Here is a 12633-nt window from a genome sequence, read left to right on the forward strand (position 1 = left end):
TTAATGATATGTGGTGATTAAGCAGTAAGCACAACTTCCGTGGAGTGTGAGAGCAAAGTCTGGTCACCAGTCTAAGAGCCAGGGAGGGAGTTAATGCAGCCAACAATTCAAAACCGTTTTGCTTTCTTGTGAAAAATGCAGCCAGAGGGAAAAGCCAGAGGAGGGACCTGAAGCTAACATCATAATACTGACCATCTAAGACAAAGGGTGGCAGGAAGAAATGTGAATAGATGACTTAAAAAATAGAGATCCTTAAGCCAGGCGCTGGTGGCTCACACCTGTAATCCTAGCTACCCAGGAGGCTGAGACTTGAGAATGGCGGTTTAAAGCCAGCCCAGGCAGGAAATCCAGGAGACTCATCTCCAATTAACCACCAGAAAACCAGAAGGGGCGTTGTGGCTCAAAGTGGTAGAGCACCAGCCTTGAGCAAAACAACAACAACAACAAACAACAAAAACGCAGGGATAGAAAACCGAGTTCAAGCCCCACGACAGACATTATGAACAAAGGCTGGAGGAGGCCGAAGTAGGTTGACTTTCGCCCAGTCCCCCCGTCACAGGGACACCAGGCTTGGGGCTGAACGAATTTTGGAAAGACTGAGAAGGGCCAACACAGGTGGATCCTGGGACATCCCGAAGCTTTCACGGACACCGAGGCTCTTTCACACGCGGAGTCTCCGGGCGAGCTTTCCTTCTCAACGGATCCGTGGCCTGGGAGGGAAGGCTCCAGTGTGCTCCGGTGCAGGTGCCCGGTCCTCCCGGGGGAGGAGGGGGCCCCAGCCCGACGCCGCCCGGCGGAAGCGCCGCTGCCATTGGCCCGGCGGTGGCAGCTTTTACCTGCGCGGAACCCCCGGGGCCCCAAGCGCAAAGTCCACGGCCCCGGGGCCCAGGAGTCGGCGGCTGGTAGCGCGTGTGAGCCGCGCCCTCGGCCAGGGAAGATGCCCCTGGGGCTGCGGGGAAAGAAGAAGGCCAAGTCCAAGGAGAATGCCCCGCTGGTGGAAGGCGAGAAGGCGGCGGGCGCCAGCGGGCAGAGCCTCCCGGGGCCCCCGGGCCCCGCACGCAAGCTGGTCTTCCACGCGCAGCTGGCGCACGGCAGCCCCACGGGCCGCGTGGAGAACTTCGCCAGCATCCAGGAGCTCTACGCCAAGATCGCCGGCGTGTTCGACATCTCGCCCGCCGAGGTAAGGCCAGGTGCCCGGCCTCCTCCCGCCGCGTCGGCGCCCGCGGGCCCAGGCTGCTGGGGCCCCCGCGTTCGCGCAGCCCCGGGGCGCACGCAGGGTGGAGTCCATCGGGGAGGTGTTCCGGGGAGGGGAGAGGGGTAGGCAAGAGCAAAGTCACCCGTGCTCGCGGATCTGGTCTGTGGGGGGACTTTGGGGGACGTGATGACTTCTCTCTGTTAAGGTCCCAGATTCAGACCTTCCAGGTGTGGGTGAGCACCTGCCCACAGTCCAGAGGTGGTGGGGCGGATTCACGTCCTCCACCCTACCTGAACTTTACTCCAGACTCTCCATTTCCTGGGCAGGCGTTTAAATATGTTCAAATAGATAATGTATAATCTATTCATTTCTATATATGCTTCTGCACATTTCTATGTATATGTGTATGTATATGTATGTATATGTGTATATGTATATGTATGTATAGATAGTTGTGTTGGTTCTGGAACTCGAACTCAGGGCGTGGGTACTGTTCTTTAGCTTTTTCTAATCAAGTCTGGTGCTGTGCCACTTGAGCCACACTTCCAGTTCCAGCTTTTTGCTAGTTAACAGGGGATAAGAGTCAGACTTGTCTGCTTAGGCTAGCTTCAAACTGCAATCCTCAGATCTCAGCCTCTAGAATAACTAGGATTAAAGACACGAGTTCTCACAGCCTGACTCAAGGGAAAATAAATACTTGAAGTGCCAACCGATGACATCTAGATTAAAGGAGGAAATGGAAATGGCTTCCAGGTGCTACCAGAAGGTGCCTCCCTTTGCCCCTGGTCGGACATTTTCAATAGAACTGGAAACTCTTTGGGATTATTTCCAAGAAGTTTAAACAGCTGGGTTCTTATTCCAAGGGGATTTATTTCTGGGAATCATACCTAGCTACTTGAGACTAGTTATCACAGTTTTCATGAGAAAGGTCATCATATTTTCAAAAAGGGACTGAGGAATTTAGATTATGCGTATGCCTGGAACTGGAGTTTGATACAGGTGTGACCTTAAAAGCTGAAGTTTATGAGGACTTTTGTGGCTATTTTATATTTACTCAAGAGATCTTAACAACTTTAAATACACATGTAAGAGGTTAGCTCAAGAAAGTAGTTTGTGTGCTGGGAAGGTGGTTCAATTGGTAGAGTGCTTGCCTTACATGCATGAAGACCATGGGTTTAATTCCTCAGCACCACAGAAGCAGAAAAAGCCAGAAGTGGTGCTGTGGCTCAAGTGGTAGAGCGCTAGCCTTGAGCTGAAGAGCTGAGGGACAGTGCCCAGGCCCAGAGTTCAGGCCCCACGACCGGCAAAAAAAGAAAAAAAAGAAAGTAGTTTGTTCACGATTTTTAGGAAAAGCACAGGAATTTATTGTGCTGGATTCCCAGGCATGCAGAGTGGACTTTTGAGTGGCAAAAAATGGCATTGGTTATCTATCTGTTCTTTAGTGTTTTGTTATGTTTTGTTTTTAAATTCATTGTTTATTGGATCTGTTCAAGCGAAATTAAGGTCAAGGCAAAATTCCAAGAAGAGACAAAAGAGAGCTCAAAGTGTAACTCTTTGTTCTTTCTGTGCTTCAGGATCTAAGGGGCAAGTTGTGAATCCATTCTGTGAATTATTTATATTAGCTCAAGATCGTTATAACTGTATTTTAGGTTTCAATTTAAAAAAACACTTTTGTGTGTGTGTGCTGGTCCTGGGACTTGAACTCAGGGCCTGGTAACTGTCATTCGAGCTTTTTCACTCAAGACTAGCATAGCATTCTCCCACTTGAGCCTCAGATCCACATCGTGTTTTTTTTATGGTTGATTGTAGATAAGAGTCTTCTGGACTTGTCTGCCAAAGCAGGCTTTGGACCATGATCCTCAGATCTCAAACTCCTGAGTACCTAAAATTACAGGCAAGAGCCACTCTGCCACTTAAAAAGCACTTTAGAAGGAATAATTATCATTGATCTTCTCTAGGTGAGGTAAATGAGTGGTTAAAGTGATAAACTTGAATGTGGAGCTGGGACCTACAATTTACATAGTAGACAAGAGATCTTGAGCACGTTTAACGTTCTCAGTTTCAGCCCCTTGTAAAGCAGGGACAAGGGTATCTACTTTAAAGGGTATTGTAAAGACAGAGTTTATACATACGAACCTAACAGATTAGATAGCGTATTATCTGTACTTTACAAATTGCAGTTGAGAATATTGATTTGTATGAGTTAATCTAGGGACTGAGTTGCAGAGATTGTGCCTTTACCAAGGTTGAAAGAAAAAATCAGGGCTGATATCTATTTGTTTGTTTATTTGCTTATTTATTTAGTGCTGGTCATGTGACTTAAACTCAAGACCATGCACTGTCTTCGAGCTTTTTTTCTAACACCTGAGTCTCAGCTCTACTTTTTGATGATTAATTTGGAGATATGTGTCTTAAGGACTTGTATGCCCAAGCTGACTTCAGAGATCCTCAAATCTCAGACTCCTGAATAGCTCTGATTACTGACTGGTGTGAGTCACTGACTCCCTGCTCAGGAATGACATTTAAACTTAGATCTTCAGATATCTAAGCTTGTGAGCTTGATAGAAGACTTAAGAACTTTAATTGGCTCTCAGGTTACCAGGGACTCCAGTTTTAGTTCATTATTAAAAACTACATTAACAGTTTTCCTCATCATTATGGCATTAATTTGAGCTCAAGGTATGATTTTATTAGGTCACTGAATCCTCAGTAGCTATTATTATTATTATTTTGTTGGTCATGGGGTTTGAATTCTGGGCCTGGGTGCTGTCCCTGAGCTCTTCAGCTCAAGACAAGTGCTCTACCATTTAAGCTACAGCCCCACTTCCAGTTTTCTGGTGGTTTATTGGAGATAAGAGTCTCACAGACTTTTCTGCCTCACTGGCTTTGAACTGTGATCCTCAGAGTAGCTAGGATTACAGGTGTGAGCCACTGGCACCCAAATGCAATTATTGTTGTTGTTATTGTTATTATTATTATTGTGCCATTTCTGGGGCTTGAACTCAAGGCCTCAGTGCTGGCCCTATGTTTGCTCAAGGCTGGTACTCTATCATTTGAGACATAACTCTATTTCTGGCTTTTTGCTAGTAAATTGGAGGTAAGCTCTCATGATTCCTTGCCTGGCCTGGCTTCAAATTTAGTCCTTAGATCTCAGCTTCCTGAGTAGCTAGGATTACAGCCATGAACCACTGGCATTTGGCCCAAGTTTTATTTATTATTAATATCTCTGCTCCACAGAGAAAAAACTGTTTTGGACTCCAATTTTTTTTCTTCAAAATTACATATAGCAAATGGCACAGCCTGGATTTAAGCCCAATTTTTCCCCCTTGACTCCAAATTCCATGGAGCTATTGTTTTCAAGCTTTTTCAGAGTGACTTAGTAATAGTTTGGCAGTCATATTCAATGTTTTCAGTTTCCAGTACACTGACTTGCAAAATAAGATTCCCAGATAGTGAAATAAAAGTGTTTTAGTGTGCATTATTAGAGTTTGCAAACAAACCCTTATAACCCTGATATATGTATATTTGCTGGTTGTTAATATAATATTACTTCAAGTTTTCCATCTGGATTAGGAAGAGTTAACTAAGTACATCCAGGATAAAGTATTGGCCATCATTGTGTAGTATAACTTTCTCAGTAGTTAGTTTTGAAGCAGAAGTTATTTGTTAACATCAAATGCACATCAGGAAGCCAGGCATAGTGATGCATATCTATACCCAACACTCAGAAGTCTGAGGCAAGATGATGATGAGTTTGCTAACCAGGCTACATAGTGAGACCTTCCTCAGAAAAACAAAACAAGAACCCCAAAAATTCATTGTAGAGAATTCCATTCTTTATCTCATTCTTTATACAAGGGGGATAATGAAATTAGTTGTTTTATTTCCTTCCTCCTGCTCCCCCAGGGCTTGAACTCAGGGTTCTACCACTTAAGCCACACACCACTCTCTACCTTTTCTGAGTAGTTTATTGGAGCAGAGTCTCACAGACTTTCTTGCCTGGCTTCAAATTGAGATCCTTAGATATCAACCTCTTGAGTAGCTAGGATTATAGGTCTGAGCTACCAGTGCCTGCTATGAAATCTTTTTTGAGATGCCAGTGTGTACAAAACAAAACAAAAAATTCCCCATTTAAGATAATTGAGCAGATTTCTCAGACATCTTCTCTTCCCTCTAGATGTTTGTTAGGACAAAAATAACATTATGTAAAGAGCTTTCTACCCTTTACTGAGGACAAAGGAAAACATTTGACAGATTCAAGCAAACTTACTGGGGTCTATAACTCCCAACTATGCCAGACATGTAGTCTCTCTGGTGAAGGCACTCCATCCTCTCCAGAATTCTGTGTTATAGTTGGGCTGAATGAGGATCTGAGAAGTTAGCAGTTTACCCAGAATCTCCACACTCATTTGTGACACAGGATTTGGTTTGGGGTTTCCTGACTCCAGTCTGACTCCAGTCTCCCAGCTGGGAGATTCTTAGTAACTGCATTCAAATTCCAGATACCAAACTGGGTAAAATTCTTTTTAATCAAAATAGGTCCCCTCCCCCAATTCAACCACAAAAATATTGAATTGCCTCAAAAAGCTGCAAATGTGAAACTGATAGTTGTGGATCGCAACAATTCCCTGAAGGAAATGCTGATGAAGCGAGTGAATCATGGAGGATTTGGTACAAGTGCTGGTTGCCTGCAGTCTATTGTGATCATTACATTGAAACAGATGGTCAATTATGCAAAAAACTCTTATAGCTGATGTCTTTTTTTTTTTTACAAAGCTACCAATTGAGCAATTTAGTAAAAAAGAAAATAATCTCATCTAAAACAGTTATAAACACAGAGACACTTTTTCAGAACGTTTAATATCACCTTCTAAAATATTCAGGTTACATAAGAATTGAGTCATTGTTTATGACTATAGTTCTTGAGCTCTTGAGCATTGCTAAGAATTTTGTTTCTGAGTGTTCCTAGCTACTCAAGGAGGCTGAGATCTGAGGATCCTGGTTTGAAGCCAGCTAAGGCAGAAAAGTCAGTAAGACTCCTTATCTCTATTTTAATACCAAAAAATATTGCTGGACATGGGGTTGTGGCTCAGGTGGTATAGCTCCAGCCTTAACTATAAGAGCCAAGTAAGAGTTCAAGTCCCATATGGGAACACACACAGACATGCAGACACACAGACATACAGACACACAGACTTATACACACACAGACACACAGATACACAGACACACAGACATACACACACACATGAATTTTGTTGAAGAGGCTTTTTGAATATTTACTGTAATAGTTAGGCAAGTTGTTTGCACCATGACATGCTTTTGTTGTTGTTGTTGTTGGTCCTGGGTTCTGAACTCTGGGCCTGGGCGCTGTCCCTCAGCTCTTTAGCTCAAGGCCAGCGCCTTACCACTTGAGCCACAGCACCACTTCCGGCTTTTTTTTTGCTTATGTGGTGCTGAGGAATTGAACCCAGGGCCTCATGCATGGGAGGCAAATACTCTACCACTGAGCCAATTTTCCAGCCCATGACATGCTTTCTTTTTTTTGGGGGGGGGGTCCAGTTGTGGGGCCTGAACTCTGGGCCTGGGTGCTGTCCCTCAGCTCTTTAGCTCAAGGCTAGCGCTCTACCACTTGAGCCACAGTGTCACTTCCAGCTTTTTTCTTTTTTGCTTATGTGGTACTGAGGAATCGAACTCAGGGCCTCATGCATACAAGGCAAGCGCTCTACTACTGAGCCACCTTCCCAGCCCCATGACATGCTTTCTTAACTTAAATATTTATCATAAGGAAGGAATGGGAATAAAAATAGTGAATTAAATCAGTTTTTTATTAAGAAGGTTGACATGTGCAGAAATTGGAAACTCAGTTTTTTTGTAAAGTTCAGAAATTATTTCTTTTGATTTGATTATGCAAGGTAAATATTCTTTACTTGAAATGCTTTGGGACTAGAAGTGTTTTGGATTGTAGATTTTTTTTTTCTGATTCTGGAATAATTAACTGTCTTGCAGGTGAAACTCAAATGTGAACCTAACATGAATTCCTGCTTATGACTTATACAAAATACTTGGTGCACATCTGCATTTGTCAGCAACCCATCACATGAGGTCAGGTGTGGAATTTCCCACTTGTGGCATCATTTCAGCACTCAAACATTGCAGATATTGGAACATTTTAGATTAGGGATATTCAATCTGTATCAGTTTGTGCTAATATGAGATACCTTGTGCTACCTACTCCCATTTCTTCTTTATAACAAAACTCAAAGTTGCTTTTTTTAGTGAGATGCAGTTTGTTTCTCATTCTATGCTCTAAACCCTTCAGGACTTCCTACCTCATTTGGAACAGAAACCAAATTCCTTTGCTGAGCTACAGGCCTTGGTACTTCTCCAATATCCTATTTCTTCTGTACCAGCCTGTCTGGCTCCTGGCTCTTCCTTGACTGCAGGAGGCTGAGGGCTTTTGCACTGGTCTTTGCCAGACCCTTCTCCTATAGAATGTTCTTCTTTAATTTTGTTCCATCCAATGAGCTCTTCTGGTGAGGCTGGCACACATCATCCCAGTTAGTACAGCACCATTATTGCATTCCCTTCTTTCTATCACATGCTAATCTGCAATGCAGATTATTGATTTTCTTGTCTGCCCTCTCCTTCTAGAATATAAACCCATAAAGAATTTTTGTCTTTTTGTTCTATGTACTGATCTAAGCCTAAGGGCCTAGAGTTGCACCCTAGAACATTCCTGGAGTGCAAAAAATACTAGAACAAAAGAGTCAACACAATTTTAGTAGTTAAAATCCTGTATCTTTAATATAAAGCTTTACTACTGTTCACAATAATGATATCTGATGTAGATATTAACATTTTTCATATTATGGGGGAAAGAGACTTGCCTTGATTGGAGAAGTTAGGAACATCACTCATATCTTTGTGTGTGTGTGTGTGTGTGTGTGTGTGTTTACCATCTTGGAGCTTGAACTCAAGGCCTGGGTTCTGTCACTGTGCTTGTTTTTTCTCAAGGTTACTGCTCTACCACTTTGAGCTACAGCATCATGTCTGGCTTTTTGGAAATAAGAGTCTTATGGACTTGCTTGCCTGGGTTGCTTTGAACCCCAATCCTCAGATCTCAGCCTCCTGAGTAGCTAGGATTACGAATGTGAGCCACTGATACCTGGCTATCACTCAGACCTTTAAGAATTTAAAAAAAGGGCTGGGAACTGGAAAACCGGAAGTGGCGCTGTGGCTCAAGTGGTAGAGCGCTCGCCTTGAGCTGAAGAGCTGAGGGACAGCACCCAAGCCCAGAGTTCAAGCCTCACTACTGACAAAAAAAAAAAAAGAATTAAAAAGTATGTATTTAAAGTGTACAACACAATGTTTTCTCTATGTGGAGTGAGATGGTAATTACAGTTAATTACCATATCCAGCTTAGACGTTAGGAAGTTTGAGGATCTGTTTGCAAGCAGTCACTTCCTGAAGAGTCTTGGCATATGGGTTGCTGCTGAAGTTGCTTCCCTTTCAGCTTCTGGCACCAAGCACAGAGCTCCTATGGAAATCAATATTGTATATTTATGTGGCTCTGCTGAAGAGCATTTTACATTCTTCAGACTTCACCATTTCCCAGCAAAGCTGGTAACTGGAAAATGGAACTGTTGTCTTTCTGGTTCATAAATGGGAACTTCAGAAAGAAGAGAGGAAAATGAAGTTCACTGATTTGCTTGTGACTCCCTCTCCTATTCAACAAGTAACTTCCCCCATCCCCTGCAAATGAGGGAATTGGAAATTTGATGTGACTGTTACAACTGAGCACTGAGGAAAATGAAATAAGCCTAACAGAATGGAGCAGAAAAAGTATGAGAGAGACAAAAACAGCCTTGACACCTGGGAGCTGGCTGGACACTCCAAGGGAGGCCTTGATGTTCTCTTGCTGCTCTAAACAAGTCCACGGAACATGGACCTCAGGAAAACCCTTCTGTGCCTGTGTTCAACTTGTACCTTATCGATGGAGTTATTAAGTTGCTTGGTTATAGAACAGGCCCTGCTTCCTGCCAGCACCCTGTCTAGAGCAAACCCATGCTTGCTAGTGCTTACCTTCAAACCACCAAACTAAGCCGAAGGTCATCCTTATACATCTTTCTTTTTATTAGGGGATGGTGGTCCTGGGGATTGAACCCATGACATTGTATATGACAAGCATGCTTCTATCCCAAGAAACATCCTAAGTCCCTCATTCTAATACCTTCTTACCGAGACTCCAGATTCTGCTTGGAATCCATTGTCCCTGTAAAGTTCTATGTGTAGTTTCTTAAAAGGAACAAGAAGCCTGGAGTGGTAGATTCTGGTAGTCTTGGCTGGGGAAAGTAGTCACTTAATTACTAAACGAACTTTACAATTTAGGCAGTGGGGTGGGGAGGAAGGGGGAAGAGGGAATGTAGTTGTGGAGATGGAAGGGAAGGGATGGTAGAGGAAAAACAAAGGAGGAGACAACAATGCTTGATAAGAAATGTACTCATTACCTTGCTCATGTGATTGTAACCCCTCTGTACAGTATTTTCACAATAAAGACTTATTAAAAAAAGAATTACTAAAATGCAGCAGGTGCAGGTGGCTCAGGCCTGTAATTCCAGCTACTCAGGAGGCTGAGATTTGAGGAGTACAGTTCAAAGCTAGTCCAGGCAGGAAAGTCCAAGAGGCTGTCATCTCCAACAAACTACTCAGAAAAAGCTGGAAGTGGCACTGTGGCTCAAATGGTAGAGTGCTATACTTGAGCACAAAGAGGCTCAGGGGCAGTGGTAGGCCCTGAGTTCAAGCCTCAGAACTGGCAATCAATCATTCAATCAATCAATCAATGTAGATGACTAATATGAGAGGAAGCTGACAATGTAGATGCTAGTGTGTTCATAGATGCCTCCGAAGAGGTATGAATTTCATTCTGCAGACAATGAAAATAACCCAGATATTATTTCTCAGAAGAGGGAATGAATGATGTATCAGTCATGTTATGTAAACTAGAACATAATCAACAATTCATGTTCTATGTTTTCTGTATAATGTTTGGCTTAAACTGAATATAGTGGAATTGCACAGTACCATCTGAGAAGTTATAAATGTATTATGGTTATTATACCTCTGCACATAAGATTTATTTATTTACTTACTTATTTTGCTAGTCCTGGAGCTTGAACATAGGGTCTGGGCACAGTCCCTGAGCTTTTATTTTGTCGGCTGTGGGGCTTGAACTCAGCCTGGGTGTTGTCCCTGAATTCTTTTGCTCAAGGCTAGCACTCTACCACTTTGAGCCACGGTTCCACTTCCAGTTTTCTGACAGTTAATTGGAGATAAGAGTCTCACAGATTTTCCTGACTTTGGCTGGCTGTAACCATGATCCTTAGATCTTAGCCTCCTGAATAGCTCGGATTGATTATAGGTGAGTTGTCAGTGCCTTGTCAGTGTTTCTCAAGGATAAGCACTCTATCACTTGAGCCACAGCTCCACTTTTGGCTTTTTGGGTGATTAATTGGAGATATGAGTTTCATGGACTTTTCTACCCAAGCTGGCTTCAAACCAGGGCCCATAGATCTCATCTCCTGAGTAGGCAGGATTGCAGGTGTGAGCTACTGGTGCCTGGCTGTCAGCTTCATTTTTATATAAAAACAAAAACAAGGGAAACATGACTCATTTTGAAGAGTATGAGGAGAATCTAACCAGCTACCTTTTAGATTTCATTGCCTTTAGGAAGGTAAGAAATGGACAAGACTGTTTCTCCCCTGAAGGAACTGTTGGAACAACCCTAGAGTAATGTTTACACCCTTAGGACGCCTCTTTAAATCCCTATTACTATTGACTGGCTCATCACTTCCCCTCAACCTGCAGCACTTTTCTAATTCACATCACTCAATTCTCTAGCAAACCCTGGAGTAGAGGCTTTAGCAGATTACAAGAGATGGTGATTCTCAGGTCCCCTTGGGCAGTTTGTATGTTTGCTTCTGTGTTTCTGTTTGGGCTGTTATAACAAGTTTTCCTAGACTGAGTAGTGAATAAGCCATAGAAATTTATTTCTCACAGTCCTGGACACTAGGAAGTCCTAGGCAGGAGGGCTGGAAGGTAGTGTGAGGGTCCCCTTGTTGGTTCATAGATGACTGTGTTCTCACATGGCCGAAGGGAAAGGGAGCTCTCTAGAGCTTCTTCTATAAGGCACAACTTCCATTTATAAGGACGTCATTTTTTTTTTTTTGGGGTCCGGTTGTGGGGCCTGAACTCTGGGCCTGGGCACTGTCCCTCAGCTCTTCAGCTCAAGGCTAGTGCTCTTGAGTCACAGTGCCACTTTCGGCTTTTTTTTTTTTGCTTATGTGGTGCTGAGGAATCGAACCCAGGGTCTCAGGCATGCAAGGCAAGTGCTCTACCACTGAGCTACCTTCCCAGACCAAGGACGTCATTTTTATGACCTAATCACTTCCCAGAGATCTCTCTGCCAAATATCATCACCATGGGGTTAGGGTTTCAGCACATGGATTTTTTTTGGGGGGGAGAACACAAACATTCAGTCCATAGAGCAATGTATCAGTATTATTAGCATACGTAAGGTTGCTCAGGATAGCTTATGCAGTGACAGTCAGGTCCCCTTGACAACTATAACATGTTTCATCCTGTCTAGGTTAAAGCAGAATCTGCATGCTGGGGAACTAAGAGCTCTTCATCTCAGTCCTCTTCTCTGCTAATGCTTCTATTCCTGATGGATGCTACCCTCACTCATCCTCTTGACTTGCTCCTCCAAGGCCCTTATTGCCCCCCCCCCACCCCCTGTGTGTTTGTCTAAGTCTTGGATTTGAACTCTTTATCTGATGCTTTTGTCCGTTGGCTGATGATCTACAACCTGAGCCACATCTCCAACCCCTCTGAGTGGATTTTTGCCTCTCTCATACTGTGCTCTAATTTATCTCAAGTCTCTAAGAAAGAATCTCAGCGACAAAGGTGAAAAAATAAAACAAGAAGCAAAATTACATAAAGCTTCTTGTTACCATTTCTTGGAGTTCATTTCAATTGAGCCTTTGTGATCCTCTCTTAAGAATATCCTACTTTGGTTTCACTGTGTGAATGACTAGAGTCTTATTTAGTTTATCATGTCCAAGATTTCTGTACCTTTTATCTTGTATCTGTTTTGGGGAGGGAAAAGTGGAACACAGAAATTGTGGAACAAAGGGTGAACAAATGCACCAGTGATTCTCACTAGATACTATGTTGAAAATGAACTATACACCTTGTGGGGGAGGTGGGTCAGGAAGGAAAAACTGGGAGAAAATGGTGGGGGGATTGACACTGTTCAAAAAGAAATGTACTCGGGCTGGGAAGGTGGCTCAGTGGTAGAGCACTTGCCTTGCATGCTCAAGGCCCTGGGTTCGATTCCTCAGCACCACATAAGCAAAAAGGAAAAAGCCGGAAGTGGC

General features: G+C 43.4%; 1 protein-coding gene across 1 annotated transcript in view; it reads left to right on the forward strand.

Moving 5' to 3' along the window:
- Nucleotides 1-839: 839 nt before the first annotated feature.
- Nucleotides 840-12633, forward strand: part of Gipc2 (GIPC PDZ domain containing family, member 2) — a 76292-nt gene continuing 64498 nt past the window's right edge. The window contains exon 1 of the mRNA XM_013018249.1: nucleotides 840-1180. Within this exon, the coding sequence (XP_012873703.1) occupies nucleotides 938-1180 (243 nt within the window). The 5' untranslated portion in view covers nucleotides 840-937. The remainder of the gene's footprint in view (nucleotides 1181-12633) is intronic.

Source organism: Dipodomys ordii, unplaced genomic scaffold (assembly GCF_000151885.1).
Source record: "Dipodomys ordii isolate 6190 unplaced genomic scaffold, Dord_2.0 Scaffold39, whole genome shotgun sequence".
In the NCBI taxonomy this organism is placed as follows: Eukaryota; Metazoa; Chordata; class Mammalia; order Rodentia; family Heteromyidae; genus Dipodomys; species Dipodomys ordii.